The following is a 19632-nucleotide window of genomic DNA, read 5'->3' as shown; positions in this document are numbered from 1 at the left end:
TATTGTGGAGAGGGGAACAGGAATCTGAGGAAGGTAGGAACAAATGAACTCAGATCCCGCTCCTGGCAAGGCATGAGGTATTGATGGCAATACAATGCCTGGAACATGCTCTGCAGAGCCCTGGTAGTAAGTTTCTGCCTAACCGCAAGCAGAAGTTCAGAGAGCAAAGGAGGGTTGGGTGAAGTGAAACTCTCTGTGGTGAAGGCATTTCAATTCGTCTCAAAGAACCTCACTGCTGCTCCTGGCTCTGCCACAGTTGTGCCTAATGGGAGCGTTAGTCGGCTGCAGCACAGCGTTTCTCAACAATGACTGGCAAAACAGACCTTGATGGTGGGGACTGCTTTTCACCCCCTGTCATAGCACAGAACAATTAAAACCGGGCATGCGGGGATTTCAGGAGCAGAGATTTCCAGCCCTGTCCAATAGAGACCATATGTTTCCATCCATCATTTATATTTTTTGGCGGGGAAGAAAACACCAAATTGGTTGGGACTACAATACCACATCCTCTGGCATTGTTTCTCTGCTCATTTTCCTTGGGAGCAAGGGGAGTCACAACACTTCAGACTCCTTGGGTTCGGCATAGAGATTAAAACAAACAAAAAGTCCTTATGCTCCCAGAGTGCAATAAATATGCTAGAATTTCAATAGGATCCAAACAAGCGACAATAGTAGCATTAAGAGCTGGCAAATCCTTTGATGTTATTGACCAGAAAAGGACTGTTGTGGTCTCTGTCATGAACATTTAAACTTTTGACCTCCAACCTTTGTGTCAAATGGCTTTTCCATATGGAGGGTTACTATACCTCTCTCACTGCCACTGCATTTAGTAGAGCATCAAACACTTCACTGGCGGGAAACTGATGCTTAATGCATTGGAAAAGGTCCAAGATTGCCAGAGGGTGGGACTGAAGGACTGTCTTCCCTTCTTCTGCTGAAGTGTAGATGAAGTCCTCTGTTTTCTTATAGCTTGATTGCATCTGAACTCCATACAGAAATGTGGAAGAGGGGATTGTGTCTCAGTGGACAGGAGATGTTAAGTTACTTTTACCACCACCTCTTTTATGCAGTGTAACATGCAAACATACGGCTGAAAGAGGCTTTCGCAGGTTGGGGGTGTCTTCATGATTGTGACACAGAGCTGAAATCCTGCAGTGCTGGCACTGCCTTTGGTGATGTGCTGGCTGCATGTCAGAGAAAGGGGTTTGCCTTGGGGAACATGCCAGGCGTGCACAGAGCATGAGGGACCACATTGGTATGCCTGGTGTCCTTTCCAAACAATGACCAAAAGCAGATGCCATTGGGTTAATGTAAGAACTTCACAGATGTCTCTCCTCTGCTTTTACTCCTCTGTCAGTTTCACAGAAATTTCAGTTGAGGAATTCCTTGGTCCTATGGTTTCGACACTTTCAGATCTTTACTACACTGTGTTTCTGTGACTTTCCCCTTGAAGCCATTCAAACCTCCTCTGTCCATAGCCTCCTGTGTCACTTGGCTGTGTGGCAGGGAATGATGTGCCTCGTCATCATTTGGCCATCTTTCCTCTCTTCTGGCTCCTTTTGTCTCCTAGCACCCCTGGCTTCTCCTCTAGGATGTAGAGAGGAATTAAAAGCAGGCCCCCCCTTCAGTATTCCCTTGCCTGTTTGGGTGGGCAGAAGAACAGTTCTTTCCCTCTTCTCTCATATTTGTGGGTTTGTGTTCCACCTAATTCTACATTTTCTCCTGTCTTGTCCCTCAATCACCAAGCTGAAGAATGTGGCTGTGCACAAGCAGATTGTGTAACTTTCTTTCCTGGTCCACCTGGACTGGGGGCTGGAGAAAGCTGTACTGTTACACTCATTTATGGTGGTGCCAGAAAGCTTAGTCACAGACTGGGGCCCATTATGGTAGGCACTGTAGACAGGTGAAGAAATAGAGAAGTCCCCTGAAGACTTTGCTTTTGTGTTGTTGCTATGCAGAAAAATTATTGCTAGTGCCATGGGCTGCTTACATACAGCATACATTTTTATGTTTCTGCCTGTTCAGGTCCCTGCTGTTCCATTTTTGTTTATTTCTCATTAGCAGGAGTGTTTTTCCTCACTGGTGAAGCTGGACCTACCTGTCCTGGCAATGATGCTGGTGTCAGTAGGACACAGCGCAGGCAGAAGACCTCAGGAGATGGTGCAGCTGGTTCTGCAGCCAGGTGCCCTCTGCAGCTGTGTGCCCCTGCTCTGCATCTCTGATGTGGACTCTACTGACTCAGGGCTGTCCTCACAGGGCATGAGGACCTTAAGTATTCATTAAGCTGAGGTTGTCCATTTTTGATTTATGCTTTTAAATAAGTGTGCTCAGACACACGTGCCCTTCTTCCTGTTTTTCAGCAGCAGTGCCAGCTTTAAGTGGTTGATGTAAGGGGTTGGCCACTTTGGGTAAACAGCACTTAGTTTCCAAAGCAGGAGAAGTGTACATCAGATCCTGCCACTACATCTACAGAGAACAAGAGAGAGGATGAAAGGGTTGGTAAGACTTTAGGAGGAACTTCCATACTTTCCTATAGAGAAAATGTCCTTTGGCGAGGAACTGGGGAATCCTAAATCCTAACAAAAGTCCTAACAAAAAAACCCAAAAACAAAACCCAAAAAAACAATAACAAAAAAAGGCGTAGTTATATCTAAAGCTGATACTGTCATCCTTTGTTTGGGTAGTGGAAAACAGAGAAGTTGTCTGTTGTAAAGAAAAATGAACTTAATAAAAGATCATGAACAAAAACCAAGAGAGATTTCAGGCAACTGAGCTACTATTTTTAGAAGAAATGATGGAGAGATATCACCAAAGGGGTACTGGGTACAGACAAAGGTGATACAGAGACTCCATCATCAGAAGGCATGAAAAGGTACTTTTCTATTAGAAATACACAGTTCTTATAGAAACACCAAGGACCTAAGACCTGATTGGCCTTTAGGAATCTTCTCTCACCTGTTGGTCAAGAAGGAACACCTCCTTCTTGTAAACATCTTTGACAAACAGAGATTGCCTGGCAGGTGCAGAGATAGTAATTGTTTTAATTCTTTCTCTGAGCTTTCTCACAGCTTCTCACAGCCTTCCCCAGGAAAATCCTGGGAGAGTTGTGTCCCTCTCTGTTCAGAGGATATGTGATTACCACACGGAGTTAATAAAATACTATCATTTTAGCTCTTTATTGGGACTTTTCACTGAAGTGGTTTAGAGTGTCTCAGAAAGGGTTTCTTTCTGTTAACAGCGACCAGGATGAAGCCCAGGAAAGTGACATAATTTAACTATGGCCCTTTTTGTTAAAAAATATTTTCCTCAAATTTTGGCTTGTAAAAGTAACTAAGATTGATTGGAATATTGACAATATGACATCTCAAAAACAGGCTGAGCGAGCACTTAGAATAAATGTCAATAGAGCAAATTAAGGGAACTCACTGTGCTTTCCATCTTCAGTAATGATCTGAAACAAAAAGTAGCCAGCATAAAAATGAATACAGAGGAAGAACTCTCTAAGAAGCTGAGGGAAGGTGAGAGAACATGGAGGAAGAAAACAGCTTAAAGTCAAGTATTTGGAAATGTCAAGAAGTAGTAACGAAGAATCGGTTTGTGTTGACTTTATTTGACTTGAGCAGTGCTTGTTTCACCAGCAGTCCCCTAGAAATGGTAGGTAAGGTCACTGCCATGTAATGAATACACTGTCTCATAGTGGAAAAATGAAATGGTTTTTGAGACTGTATGTAAGAAATACATATCTCTGCTAGAAAGGGAAATTTTCAGAAAGAGATTATTTCTATTATAAATTTCTAAGGCCGCCTCCCCCTAAACAGTGTCAGCCTGTATGAAAACGTGATGCCCAAGAGTGCAGGGATGGCAACTCAACCTGGAAGAAACACAGAAAGAAGAAACAAATCGCTGTGATTAATTTAGAATATGGACAGAGTGCTTAAAAGGTTGCAATAAATGTATATTATCAAGTACCCTGACAACACATGTAATAACTACCTGCTCATCTGCAAGAGCTTGAAGAATGTAAACACCTCAGAAGGAGAGTAATTGCTAAGGATGATACAGAGAGAAGCTAAATAGTTATGAATATTTGGATGAAATTTTTAAAAATCAGGTTTGACAACAGGGAGAAGAAATCTCTCAGTGTGTTCATCTGATTGTGCTTCCCATAGAATCTGAGGAGTTTTAATACCTAAAAATAGACATAATTGATGTAATTATACATTTTCCTCTCTAATTCCTATCATGCATTAAAATACTCATCAAAGCTGCTAAGTCTAACCTATTTTCAAGTCTTTCACACTGTGGTCCACACCTTCAGCTGCTGAAAATCTGTTTAGCTACAGTGATTTCCCCTGTGCTGTGCTGATACCCAACTGTTTGAGGTTTGGCCTTTCAAATAGCTTTTAAACTTGATTCTACTACACAAAAGAGCACACAAGTCTCCAAACCATTGTTTAAACAAATAATGTTTGCAGACTGACTCATTGCTGCTTACAAACTTCTAACAATGTCACCAAAGCTTGTTGAATTACATAACTTGTCTTCATTTGTTCCCACATCAAATCAGCAGCAATACATGGGTATTTTTAGTCCCTCCCCTCTGCCAGGTTCTAGATTTCTGTTGCTTTCCTTAGCCACATTTACCTTTGCATATTACAGACATTTGTCATTGCTAAGTTGTGTCCAGCTGATAGCCGGAATGATAGCATTCTTTGAGCTGTGTTGAGCCTTAGGGAATAACCAAGTTGATCTCTGGCAGCACCTCCTTCCTATTGTTCACGAAGTCCCACATTAAACTTCTGCTTAGAATTTCTTTGGAGCTGAAAGCCTTGCTGTGAGATTTCTTCTTCAGTTCTCACCAGTGTGGATCAGGATTTATTTTGTTTGTAATCTTTTAATTTCCTCAGTTTCCACTTTTTAGCTCACCTTCAACTGCTGGAATTTGTAGTATGCTATATAAATGGATATGAAGAGGTAGATAGGTACAAATTATTTTTGTATATATTGTGGTTATGGATCTAATTATTTGCTGCTTGCAGAGGAGGAAATGCTGAGGATGTGATCCTACATACACATGTGTAATAAAAGGTGGGAAGCATTCCAGAGCAGCTGGGTAAAACTACTTGTCTGTGATTCTTGAGAGTTAAACATGGTTGCTCATTTTGGTTTTCATAATTTTTACGGATGCATTTTGGAGTGGTGAAGGCTGCACTGACACATGGTGGCATGAGAAGTTAGGGGCAGGAACAGCAAGGCAGCAACTGTTGCAAAGCAGAAGCTGAATTATTTTATTATTGTGTGTCCTTTGGAGGTGGAAGAAGGAGGGATCTCTTTTGTCAGCTTCCTGGCAGCGGGTAATTTGTCATTTTCTTGCAGAAACCACATTATTAAGTTTTTTAAGAAGTACTGCATGTGATCCAGAGGTTATGAAAAACATGAGCTGTGATGTACCAAGAATCAGCTGTGTTAGATGAAACAATTATACCTCTAAGTAATGGGATGATGAGCGTTGTCATTCTCTTCTCCTGAGACCATGGGCCAGTGTATGGGTCCTGGGTGTATGCAGTTGTGCTCCTTTTCATGGAAGTTTTTTAAGGTTGCTTATAGGATGAAGCAGCCAGTGTTTCTTGGGTGGAAGGCACAATATTCCTGATTTGTTTTCACCAATCTGCTGTTTGTTCTTGGGAAAATTGGGCTGATGGAGTGACTTGGCTTTCCTCCTCTAAAAAGTATGTCCCAAGAGGGTTGTGGGACAGCAATGCTTTTCCTATCCCACTCACCAGGCAAGTTCATGGCTGTTTGGTCAGGGCAGCAAAGGAGTTACTTCTTCACTTGCCCATGCATCCATCCCAGTGGAAACAGTCATTTGCAATCACTGGGCTGCGATGAATCATAAATTATGTTTTGAAAGAATTTGAGGCTTTTCTGTTCAAGGTGTTTTGTACAGGCAATATATTTATTACCCTGAGTGTCTGTGTTGCTACATTCTTTTCTTTTTCTCTTTCTTTTTTTTTCCCTTTTTTTTTTTTTTTATTTCCGGTGGGCAAATGGTAGTAAGCACTGGAGTCTGCTGAATGGACTTGAGAAAGTTTAGTTAGTATTCCAGAAGGCAGTCCTGCTCCTTAGATAGCAGAGTTGCATTGACTGGAAAGAATAATAAAGTGTTCAAACTGAAATCAATCCAGCAGTTATTTAGCCAATACCTGCAGCAAATCTGACATATTAAAACACCTCTCAATGCCAGCTGAGGAAACCAGTTCCAGCAACTTTTATTCCAGCACAAGAACTGCTCCTCCCTCAAGTGTTTGGCATAATGATTGTTGTGGAACTGTTAACAATAAAACATGTTCCCACAAGGTGTTTGGATTTACAAACTGAAAGTATTAAAATGCATGACAGGAACCCAAGATGCGCCAAAGTCTTAATCCTTGTTTTTGCAAAGACAGAAATTATTTTTCCGCCATAACAAGAGCTGGAGCTCTGCTCTGGTTTGTGAGGCTTGGCCTGGAACTCCTGTGGTTTAGTTTTAAGATCGGTACATAGACTCTGTGAGCACCAGCAGAGGGTAGAAAGGGGAAGTTTGATCATTATTAATACACACAGACACAAGGAAGGGAAATGAGCCAATGGAAAATGATCTATTCTCTGAATGTGTTACATCTACTATATGTTATCACAATTAACATGTAGTGCTACTGGAATGGAGAGGACTTGCCCCTTAAAAGTTATTTTCCTCAATTTCTGTTTCTTGGTTTTATACACTTACTTGACTTTTATCCCACCTTTGCCATGGCTTTTCCTTTTTCCTATTTAGAATCTCCTTCTCTGTGAAGTCAGATGGTGACTTAGCTGCATCCATGTCAATGGGACTGTTGCCACACTGGAAGTGTGTGTGTCCATGCACACACAGACACACGGGAAAGCATCCTGAGATAACTGGCTGTAGCACGGCAGTGGATCAGCCTGCAAACAAGCAGTGCTTCAGATGGCAGCCAGCCCCTGTCACCATAGGGAAACTGTTCAAAGCGCACAGAGTTAAGTGCATGCATTAACGTGTAGCTGTGGCTCAGTCATTTTTTCTTCCTGATTAAAGCCTCTGTATAAGCAGACGTAGAAAACATAAATCACCCCTTAGAGAACTAAAAAAAACTCTTAAGAGACAACATGTGCTCTTATTGAGCCCTAATACAAGCTGTAATTAAACAGAAATCCAAAATAAAATCTTTGCTTGGCAACTAAGAACCTAATTCTTGCCATGAAACCTGGCAATACCATTAAGTTCAGACCAGTTGAAGGAAATGCACATGAAGAAATAGTGGTACGCTTAGGGACTCTGCAAAGCTGAACATTAGAAAATTCTCATCTGGTGATCAGCTTGTGAACCAAAGGAAGTGTAAAAATTTGCTGGCAAACTCTTCAAAACTGTTCTGCATATTGAAAAGACATTAACAGAGAGGCTATATTTTGCATCATACTGTATCTGTTACATCTGGTGTGAAAACTTGATACTGTCGCTCAGCATCAAGACTGTAATGGGTTTAAACAAGAAGGAGATTTCACCTCAAGTAAAGTTATATGTGAGATAGAAATTTGTACCTGGTTTTTCTCTGACATGTAATTTGCTGAGCTGATTGTTCTAAAGACAAATGTGCTGAAGCATAATGAGGGCTTCCTATGTTGGGCTTGGGACCTCTGTTTTCTTGGCCCTGACCGCATGATACAGGTGCAGACATTGGGGCCACAGTGAGTGAGTTCAAGCCAGTGCAGGCATCTTCTATGGTTATTTCATTAGGGTTTGCCACATACAGTAGCAAATGTTTTCTTGATGTGCTGAGAAAGGCATCCTGCCATTTCAGCAGCCGTCTCCCTCAAGCGTTTGGCAGGAATCACAAGGTGCTTCAGCAAGTCAGCTAGCTGAGGGCAGAGTGTTTTACTCACATCACTATCACAGCCAACCTTTCCAAATGTAGTGATCACCTAAGTAAGGCATATTTGAGAGACCACAGAGTGTACAGAAGTTACCATGAACTTCAGTGAGCTTCGTAGCAGCCCTTCTGCCGTCTTCTCAGGGTGTTGCAGAGCATCTTTGAGCCAGCTAGCATCATCCCCCTTTCCAACAAGTCTTGCTGTGAATTGCATCTCATCAGACTTCAATTCAGGTTTGCTGTTCAGCATCAAGGATCATACATACCTGTCTTTTCTCCCTTTTTCCCAGTTTCTTTCTCTTGATGCTGCAGCAGAGACTTAGGTTGTCGACTTTCAGAGAACAAGAGTAGGTCTCTTCTTTTTTCCTGTATGGGAATGATTATAATTGGAGAGAGATGATCCTATTCACTTTTTTAAGAAGGTAAGAATGATTCTTGAACGAGAAATAAGAAGGCAGGTTTTGCACAACAGAAAGTCAGCATAAATTGACATATTTTCCAGAAAATCTCACAATGATAAAATTGATGAGTTTGTAGCATTACAGGCAGTTGTGTCTCACACCTTGTTTTAAGGAGACCCCGCTAGCAGTGCAGGACACAGGAGAGCATCTGAAGGAAGCTTTCAGCAGTAGGCAGCAGAGAATTCCAAAGGCGGCAATAGCTACCAAACTCAGCAATGTGTGAGCAATGTCTTCAAATGTATTTCCTGTGCTTTGGCATGTCCTTACAAGTTCTTGAAAACAGTGGAATTTATGCACAGAATCAAGTACTTCTACTGAGTTGAAGCTGAGGTTGCAAATACACAGCCAGCTTCTGTCCATGTACTGTACACTTACATCAGTCTCTGCAAGGATGTCATTGGCCCAGGAATTCACAGTTGCATTTGGATGTCTGTAAGAAAACTGCCTGGCATACTCTATGTAAGTTTGCATCTTAGCCAGAATTTTTAAGGAAATAAGTTCTCTCCTTAGCAGAATAGGAAGTTAGATTTATTTTGTGAGAGGAGTTTCTCCTTGCTGGAGGTAAGAGTTTTTTTCCTCACAGTTTAAATGAATTAATGAAAACATAGTCAGAGCATCTATCCTGTCTTTTGACACTGAGTTTTTCCCCTGGTTTTCTAGATAGTAAAGCATCTTACACAAACAACCATGAGTCAGATAGGTTCAGATTCAATTCTAGCCTGACTAGTCTCAGTTTTTTACTTAACTACAGTATCAATAACTGTGGCAGAATGTGCTGTTAATATTCTGATGGTGCCTTTAATGAAATAGTTACTGGGTGGGAAATGAAAAGTCAATGTGAAACTGTCTACAGCCTCAGTTACTGCTTTGTAAACTTATTATCTATTTTGCATATAAATACGGTACAGTATAAAACGTCAACCAATTACATTTTATGCCATTTCAAGTGAATTCCAAGTGAAGCTCTGGACGATGGGTGCTTTGGCAGCTCTCTGATCTCAGTCTTTCCATATAAATATTCAGTGCTTTTCAAAGTGGAGTGGTCTCAGGCCCCCAAGCACGTAGAATTTACCAGCTGCTTTTGTGCTGAGGGCTGACCCAACATGGCAGGATTTGATTTCCATCTGTAAAATTGACTCCACCAGTTCTGTAGTTCTGTACATTTTTCTCCCTGTCTCCCATTTAGCATGTTAGTCTGCTGACAGTAGAGTACACAGCACTTAGCAGCTGGTTTGTGGAACCATCAGTCAGGAAATTGTATGATAAATAGGAGGTAGCCAGGTTTAGTGGCACTTTATTTTGCTTCAGCAGTTTTAGCCTGACTTTGGAAAAGTCATCATGTGGTTTTTCTTAACGGTTGCAACAAGAGATGGCTACAGTGTAGTAACTTATTACACATACACTTGAGTTACGATGTTCACCAGCTGTATTGCTCATGTGTAAATAATAAACTGTGAGATGGATAATTATGTTGGGGTTTGATATGCAGCTCTGCTCCGGACAGCTCAGGGCTGACAGAGACAGCTCCCTGTGCCATGATGGAGTACGGCTGTTTCCCAGATGGAAACTACAAACAAGATGCAACCAAGATATACAAAGGCGCTTAATGTGAGAGGACTCAAAAAGATGTTCTTAGAGATTTATAGCCCATGCATAAATAAAACTCGTTGATGATCAGCACTGCATAAGCCCCACAGAGAAAAATACCTTTTTTGGGGTTGTTTAATACTAAGCTTCCATTTCTCAGTGGAAAGTAAATTAGACATTGAGGAGGGTCAAATGGTGTTTCACTACATAATTACTAGGACTGCTTTTAATGGGTAGGCGCTCAGGCTGGGAACGTTGGGACAGTGAGGAGGCCTGGCATCCGGAGTGGGATTTCATGTTTTGGCCAGGTGAACCACATCCTGTCTGACATGAATATGGGTAGCAAAATCTCTGTGGTCTTACCTGTGCTCTCCAGACTCACTCTTTGGAGGAGACACATAGGGCAGAGAAGGATTTGCCTGTGCATTTATGAGGGTGTAAGTTACTTCCTTGGAAGACTTTATACTCTAAAATGCTAGACATCTGCTTTCAAACCTCCTCCCTTTGGCTTATGCTGCTGTAGTCAAATACCAGTTTAGCAGGGAAGAGGGCAGGCAGGGAGATGTGCTAAAACACACTTCCTATGTCCCTTTTCCCCTCTGCCTTGCTGGGGAATGTCTTTCAGGAGGTGGCAGCAAGCATCCTCCACTTAGACAATGACAGTGTGTTCCCAATCATGTATGACCCATTTTTTTACCTCCATTGGAGACCATGAGTGCTTGGCATGGGGAGTGTAGCTCATAAAGATTGCATGCCAAGGTCCAGTTGGTGCAGCAGAACCAGAATTAAGAATACTGTGAGTTTGAGCTCCCTTATATCATAAGCCACAATTATTTTTCATTTATGGTTCCTAAGTCAGTAAATGGCTGAAATGTGCTGTAGCTAGTTACATGCTGATGTCCTTTCACAAAATCAAGCTGTGTAACTGGACAGTCTCTGTCAGATAGTTTCCAGGCTTCCTTGAAATACTGGGAATATTTCCTCAGAAATTATTTCCCCCTTCATCCCCTGTGTGAATTCCCTCAGTGCAATGAGGTTTGTTCCTCTCATTCTTCCTGCACTTCAAAATGCAATAATAAAGCAACCCAACTTTTTAAAAAATCATCATGAGGAAAAATCCTTTTCTTTTTTTAACGAACTCTAGTTGAGACCAGGGAACTACTTTCACAAATAATATCATCTAAGAGAAGGTTTACATTTTGATGTACAGGAAAGGTGGGAAATATAAAGAAAATATGCTTTCAAGAGCTGTGGGCAAAACTGGAGTAGAATTAGTTTTACTGCCAGTACATGATTGAAGTTTCCTTTTTTTTCTAGAAGCATTTTAGTAAATCCATGACATGACCTAATGTCTGTACTTCTCAGCCTTTGGTGTCAGATAAACACATGACATCACCCAAAGTGGCAATTGGGTAATGGTTGTGCAGGACCAGTTTATTTCGTGCCGCTGGAGGTGCTTAACATTTCCTTGGAATTGTGAGCATTTGGGAGGCAGTGGTGAGCAGCATGTAGTATTTTGAGGCACACAGATCACAGTGGTGTGCTGGTGAGGAGGGCTGTGTTCTCTGTGAGCTGTGCCCCTCGAAGCTGGGGGGAAGTCCGGCTTCAGAAGCCGTGGGGAGGGCGGGCTGGTGCCTGACTCCTCAGGGCAGAGCCCATGGGGTGTCAGGGGCACATTCCCCCTTTTGTCAGCCTATCTCCAAGGCTTCCCGGAAGCAGCGGGAAACAGGAGTTCTGACAGCTGCAAAATCCCCATCCTGTGAAAGCCATGGAGGACATAGAGCAGGGGAGTTTACTGAACCCATGAATCCCTGGTTTTCCAGTGCTGGGGACAAAGAAAGTACCCTTCCTTGTGAAGAGCTGGGTGTGAAATTAGTCCCTCTGTCCTCACACACATTCCTCCAGCTTCAGCCATTGGTGTGGTGCAGTTAAATATCTCCAATATGGCCTTTCCTAGTCACATTTGCCTTCGAACATGATTGTCAGATTTACTCCAGATTTACTTACCTTTCTCAGCATGTCACTTCAGTTTGGCTTTCTGTTGTAGGCCTGTGTGTACATCTCTGAGGATATATGTTTTTATTGCATTGTATTCTCTGCTTAGGCTTTTTTTCCTGGGATGATTTTTTTCTTGTTTTAATACAAAATAAATCAGGAATGCTTTTGAAAGCTGTGATGGTCCTTTTGATCTGGTACTTCGCATATGGGCACATAATTATTTATTAAAGACTTCTTTAATGCCCTTTTCCATTTAAGCTATAAAAAGAGAATATTAAAATTAGTAAATACATATTCATGCAAACACTGTGGGCCAAATTCTCCTCTCAGACAGAGCTGACTGATAGCAGCATGGAAGGAGATTGTGACCCCTAAGTCATAGCACTCTTAACACATGCTTTTCAGTAACTGTTCTGTCTTTATGAATGTTGTTTTTAAAGAATCATTGGAGATATTCAGATCTGGGAACCTCACTTGTTTTTTCAGATCCTCCTCACCTTTTTCCAGCATTCCACCCTCCTGTACCAATTGATGCAAGACATCATGAGGGACGCTACCATTACGAACCATCTCCCATTCCTCCTCTGCATGTGTGAGTATTCAGTGTTCCCCCTTGCTTCCTGAAAGAATGGACAAATACATGAACCTTTGCAATGCTTGAAACCATGTACCTGAAGTAGTTTTCCAGTCTTTTCAGAGTGCATGATGTACTTTTGGAAAGCATTGAGATTATCTTTTCATAAAGCAAAACCCATGCTGGTGCTTGAGGAATTCCTGTTATAATAGGTAGCTGGCATAGGTTACCTATGTCTTTTGCTGACATCTATTCTGTAGTACATCATTCTGTAAAGGCTAAATTAAAAAGGGCTGAGCCCTGTGAAATACAGCCAGATAAACATGTATTTAATCTGTATTAAGCTTGGTATTCTTCATGGCTAAAATTTCCTTTCATGCCAAAGGTTTGTTTACAAAACAACCATTAGGTTGGTTTTCTTCCCTAGTGACTGCTATGAAGCATAATGAAATTTTTAGTAAATTTTCTTAGTCCCTGTTGTGTGCACATATAGGCAAGCGGTTGATTGATGGGAATGTCACCCAAACAAAATGGTAAATGTGATAGAGCACATGGTTTACACAAAGATAAAAGAAATGAATACCAGTGATAACATGCATAGAAAAGGGTGGTAGTGGTGAAATCCTGTAGAAATAAATTTTATCTTATTCCATATGGGGAGACGGATATCAGCATTGCAGAATAAACCAGTAGATGTGTCCAGAAAACTGCTAAATACCATTTAAAATGGAGCTGAAAAGCAGGGCTTGGTACTTCACTAAAAGGCTTGATGTATACATTTAATCATATCTACTAATCACCTCTCACACTGAGGAAATACAAGAAGAAAAGCACAAGTAATACTTTGAAGAATAATGCTAGTTGTTTAGATGGCAGATTGCTTTTCTATGGCTATTAGTTACAGCTGTGTAATTACATATATGCAGAAGAAAAATGAAGTTGTTTTAAAACAAGTCCTCCTCTGTGAGCAGAATTAATTGATATTAACAATCCTAACTATATGCCCAAGTACACACACAATATTTTACTAACAGTTTTTTTGGGTCAGTCTTCTATTACTGAATTGTAATTTCAGAGCAAATTTGCCTGGAGGTAAGTAATAAATCTGTGTTGCAGTCTTCTTGGGCATTAGAGGAAAAGTGGGTATTTATAGAAAAAGAGAGCACAGAAGTTTGTGATTTATTCCTCAGGGTTCCTGAGATGCATCACCATTTACACCACAATCTACCACATAATAAAGTACACTCACATACATGCTTAAATTTGCTGCTAACTACTGTTGCAAGCTGAAGGTGGCAGGATCAGACAGTCATTACAGGGTCATCCTAGATTTTGCATTGCAGTCAATATTCTACATGGATGGATGTTTTTGGAAGCTGGGCGCGATGATCCTGCTTATTCTGAAGCTAGTGGGGAATTTGCCTTTCTCTTTGTATAGGGCAGATGGGGTAGGGAGTTTTAACCTGCATCAGCAGAGGACCATCATCCAAGACACAAGTACTGTCTACCAGCTTGGAAGAGGCTTCTTGAAGTTCTGTGCCATGTGGAATCCTTCCTGCATTTGCTGAGCTGAGCCCTCCCTGGAGCTTTAGTCCCATGAACCGCGTCCACAGCATGGCACCCAAAGCCTGCAACAGGGCTTTTGGTTGGGTAGACCAGTGCCACCTGCTTTAGGTGACAGTGGGAAATCAGGACTAGCAGTCTACACTGCTCTCAGTGCCAAGACTTCTGTAAGAGCCCCAGAAGATGTTGGAAATGCCTCTTTCATACCTTGATTTGCATTCAGAGATAGTCCCATCTGACCCCAAAATCATGTTCCTTCTATGGAAAGGTGCCTTGCTGTGTGCTGGGCACCCCTGCTCCCTGATTGAGTGGCAATTCTGCTGGGCCCTGCAGAGGAAAGGAGGTCTTAGCCAGATGCAATGACTGCAAGTAGCTGCTTTAAAAATATACTCTTATATCAGCCCAAGGTTTAAACTCAAAATTGCCTTTATATTGGCCATTTTCCCCCATTAACTTCTGTTGATTCTTTTGCTCATTTGGTTTATGTCACCATTGGAACGATGAGCTGCAGTGACCCTTGGAGCTGTTGTAGTTGGTGTAATTAAATATAAATAGGCAATTAAGCAACTTCAAAAAACAATCATTTAGCCTTCAACATCTTTGTAGATGTTATGGCTTGTCATGCTTTTGCAGTTTTCAGGAAAATAGATTAATGTAGATACATGTGAGGTAGGCATCCAGTGCTTTTCTTGCAAGTTTTACAGAGCTGGGTGTTAGTAGCACTTAGGATCACCCGGGATCATTTGGAGCCATTACTTGAACTGCTGTCCTAGTACCCATTAAAAAATAAAAAAGAACTGAATTGAGAAAGTATTTGAGAATTCTGAGAGAAAATGGCAAGAAACCAGTCAGGAAGCAAATGTTTACCTACAGCTTCAACAATGACTTCATTGTATGAGTGGTTTTCTCCTCAGCTTTGTAGTACTCTCAAATGTGTGTATGTAATATAAATTAAGAAAAAATGAAAAAGGCATGATTTTAGTTATCCAAGCTCCTTGAAATATGTTCCACAACCTGTCAAGCCTTAGTGGAATTAGTTTAGGTGTAATACAAATGCAGAAAAAATGTGAGGAGGGCCTTGTCTGCATGGTACCTACAGTGTCTGCACATAATTTTGAACACTGGTCAAGTGAAAGAGAAAAAAGAAAGCAGGAATTTTAAAGATGTTACAGGGCTCTTACATACTTGCAGCTCTAAAAAGGTATATGTATATATGTGTATGTGATTCTTACAGTTTAATTGCTGATGGACAGCACTGTTCCATCCCAAATTTCAGCCTGGAGCCAAATTTTATAATTTGAGTTATAAACCCTTAAAATAAGGGCTTATGTTTATGATGGAATTGCTGACAGATGCTTATGTATAGTAGGACTAGCAGGCATTGCTGTAATTATGCCATTGTATCCTATCATTAAAGATTTCAATTGAAAGAGGTTTATAAATTGCTCTTCCTCTTAGATAAACCACCCTACATTAAGGCATCAACGATATGGTGCAGAATTAAATTAAAATCTCATAAAATGAAATATGTTCTGTATTAGCTGTTTGACACTTAATTTGCCTCTGAATGAGTAGAGGAAATCACAAATTAACCTGCCTTTGTTTTTCCAGCCATGGCTTATTACATGTTAGAACAACTGCAATTACAGCCCAATAATAACCCCCAACCCTTATGAATATGTACTGAAATGTGTCACTTTGTGTTACCAAAACCTGTTAGGACTGTGTAGTTATCTTGGAATTTCTACAGTACACATCTCTGGTTTATACTTCAGGAAGATGTATGAAACTTGAGTTGTTCTTCAGCAGCAACGGATGAATGGCAGACTTGAGGCTGGGGCTTGTGTTTTCCTTTTATTATTGTGTTTTCTTTTTATTACTGTGTTTTCTCAAATTCAGTTTAAAAAATCCAGTAAACTGTAATTCAGTTTTGCTGCTTTACATTGAACTAGGAGGTTAAATTTTGTGATAAATACCATATGATTAAAACAAACCAAAAGAAGCCTGTCTTTAGTAATCACATTCCCTGCTTTGTTTTCCTTTGTTGTTTTTGTCCAGCTTTTTCCTAATTTCCAAAGCTGATTTCTAAAGTATGGTATTAAAGGAGGAGCTGAAGCTTACCTCTGTTTGGGTCCTTGACATCTGCTAGGTCATCCATTAGAGTGTGATGGCTTCTCTGGCTGGTGTGCAGTGATTCAAAATCATGCCACTAATGAGGGTGTTTATTTGAAATGAGTACCATGAGTATGCTATTTTTCTTCAAGATCCAAATCACAGATTTATTATTTCCAGTTGCATGATGTCTTTGTTTGGAATGAGAGTTATTAGTAGTGAGCAGAAGAAGAAGGATGTCTTGTCTATTGTTATGACAGTGCAAGTGTAAATAACTTCACAGTCCCACAAAATCTGTCTTTGCTAGGATGAGATTTTTTATTTGTTAATTAAAAAAAAAAATCTCCGAAGACAGAGGCAAAATTCTACTGATGGATTTAAATTCAGCAATTTAAGAAGCTGCAGTTCTTGGCCATTCATTCATTCCCATGCTTCAACCAAGTTGCATCGGTAGGTTTTTCCCAGTATGCTTCATTTCAAGGTTGAATTGGACAGCCTTTGAAGGTGACCAATCCTGACACCTTCAGGCACTGTTACTGTGGCTGTGGAGGGAACACACTCCTGCAGAGATGAGGCAGAAGACAACAGTGGCAATATCAGGAATGGCTCTGGGGCAGTGGCTTGTACATCTTGGAGTGGTAAATGCATGTGTTGAAGGAGGCTAGTGGAAAGCTAAAGTTTCAGGGCCAAATGCATTGCAAGATGCATCATGCATGTTTGAAAATATTCATCCATTTAGTCTCCATCTCTTTCTGCCATCACTTTTTGCCTTAGCTCTGGATTACACATGAGGAAGAGTGAACAGGTAAATGTATGGGAAGGTGCTCCGCATATGCCTACAGTCGGGGGAGAATGCCTTTGCCAGGAGGAAGTTGCATGGTGCAGTTTGTGTATTTTAGCTTCCTAGGATCAGCAATATTCCAAGCTCCTTTTTTGTTTTCCTAACTGCTGATTGAGACTAGCAAGTTTGGCACTCTTATGCCCTGAAATGATGCATGTGCAGAGAACTGTGCATGTGCCTAACATGAATGCCTTGAACAGATATTTTGAACTTTCTCAATGCTCTGGTACTAAACCAAAGCATGTGTTTTACTTGCAGTCAGCTCCAAGTTGATAAAAAGGGAGTCTGATTCTTAGATATGTTACTTCATACGTAGTTTATACACACATCAGTTACACAAGGGTGGAAAGAAAAGAAAAGTCAGGCCCAGACACTCAGCTTTCATCATCATCTGATTTTGGACCATGCAGCAAATAGGGGATGCCCAAATGTGAGAAGATTAAAGCATATCCTTGATTATGAGAGAAACTGCTAGTCACACATTTGATAGGATGTTTATTTTTTCCCAGCCTTGTCACTGACATTATGATTTTTCTTTTCATTTTCATTTCTAAGCTCTAATTTATTTTTTAGAATCTGAGTGTTTAAACCTCTTAAATCTTTTACCTGCTGCTTTACCTCAGTGTACCTCTAAGCTGTAGACTTGGCAAAGAGTTTGTCAGCTTGTCAGAGCATTCATTGATCCTTTCACAGTGGGAAGGAGAGCCCCACCCAGCATGAAAAACATCACTCATTGAATTGGCTTTAATTACTTTAAGACTTGGAATGGGTTTTATGGTTTAGCCAGGAGCCATCAAAGAAGAAAGACTGGGAAGCTCTTGGGACATGAAAAGATGACTGTAGTTACAGCTTCCCAAAATCATCCGTGAAAGTATTTTCTTTAAACAGGAAGAAATCTTGTATTAAATGTGAAACACCCCAAGAAACCTGTCTCTGGAATTGAAGTGCAGCATGCAGAATAAGCAGCTGCTCATAGCCTGGAGGATTTTTATAGCAGGTCTCTGAGAAGGAATCAGCATGGTCTGGTGACTCGTTAAGTTATACAGAATTTGTTATGTGCCATGGATACACGTGTTGTAGGCTCTGCACGCAGAGCCTGCAGAGGTGTATCCCTCTTTCCTTAGTGATTATTCAGGGAAGTAAAATACCAGGGCCAGATGCCCACACATAATCTTCAGCAGATAGTTTTCTTTCAATGACAGACCTTTTACAAAGCTTGGGAATAGGAAGCTTCTGTCTAGGCTAAAACTGTGTTGTCTCAGTCAGTGTATAGTTTTGCATCATTTAAAATAGTGAATCAGTGTTTTGTTCAGCTGTTCATTCTTATGTAGTGGTATTTTACCTTAAGATTTGCAGATTCTCATAAATTCTCCTTTGTTAGCTTTGTAGTGCTTGCAGAATAGCTTCAGAAAGAGAGTGTTTTCAAAAACTATCTGAAAGTGCAAAAAGTTTGGAAAGCAAATTAGTAGTGGCATGTATTGAATTGCAGAAAAAAAGGATAAATGTTTCTTTTAAATTTTTAATTCTGAGCTACTTTTAAAGGAAAAATGTAGGTTAAAATGTGGATAAAAATAGTTAAATATTTTTGATGTAGCTGTTTTACATAAGTTGTTACATTCATTTGTTTAGGTAAACTGCAGTCAGAAGTTACTGCACAGTCAATTCTACTCTTCTATATTTCTCACTGATTTGCTGTCTCTCTTCTAGGAAAAAGCAGTATTTAGGGAAAACTATCTTATTTAATTTCTGCTGAAAAATAAATTTTAGATCAAATAAGGATTCACTGCTAAAATCTATTCCCATTTTAAGCCAGCACATTTACATGAAAGTCAACAGAATTGCCTCTAAGCACACCAGATTACATTTGCTTCACAGCATTCAACTGTTTCTGTGGTGGATAATACTTTGTGACATAATCATTTTCTCTGGAGTAGCTAATTGTAATGCCAAGGAACTACAGATTTATAAAGGAGAAACAATAACAGCAGATAAATATTGCGTTAACAGAGGCTCTTTGTTCTTTTTATACAGCCAGCTTGATTTTGGGCTGTCTGGGGAAGTTGCAGCAATTGAAATTAGAGGAAAATTTTGGTAAGATTTTTAATGTAGAAGGAAGAGCTTGTAAAACATAATGGTTTGTTTTGTTGAAAATCCTTAGTAGAAAGTTCCCCCAAATCTTTGGTTCTTTTTTTTTTTTTTTAATGTTGAGAAAAGCGCTCGAGTGGCAGCAGCCCCCAGCCCTAATGAGCAAGACGTGCCTCCAGTGGCTGGCAGCTGGCTGGCCACCTCTCTTCAACACTCCGCAGTACAACAGTGCACAGGGCATCCTGCCAGTGTGATACAGGAGGAAAAATTGGGAAAAGCCCTCGGGAACACTCCCGTGGTGGTCTAAAGGGGATCGGTTTCCTCCTCTCCGCCTGATACATCGAGAGGCACAGGTTTGTCTGGTGGAGCCAAGTTCAGCAAAAGGGATTCTTAAGGAGGTTTTTATGAATTATGCTGTTGCAGAGGAGCAATTCCACGGCTTATCGGCAGTGAGGTGTCTATCAGCACTGCCACTTAGCTGATTTA

The 19632-nt window shown here is 40.7% G+C and overlaps 1 protein-coding gene across 2 annotated transcripts in view; it reads left to right on the top strand.

Annotated features, from left to right (window-relative positions):
• The window catches only part of GLI3 (GLI family zinc finger 3), a 206035-nt gene that overhangs the window by 99490 nt on the left and 86913 nt on the right, over positions 1 to 19632 (top strand). For both annotated transcript variants that reach the window (XM_039715203.1, XM_039715205.1), the window contains one exon: positions 12458 to 12563. In XM_039715203.1, coding sequence (XP_039571137.1) covers positions 12458 to 12563 — 106 coding nt within the window. The remainder of the gene's footprint in view (positions 1 to 12457; positions 12564 to 19632) is intronic.

This window comes from Passer montanus, unplaced genomic scaffold (genome assembly GCF_014805655.1).
Source record: "Passer montanus isolate IOZ18808 unplaced genomic scaffold, ASM1480565v1 scaffold32, whole genome shotgun sequence".
Taxonomy (NCBI): Eukaryota; Metazoa; Chordata; class Aves; order Passeriformes; family Passeridae; genus Passer; species Passer montanus.
This window is presented reverse-complemented; position numbering and strand designations above follow the sequence as displayed.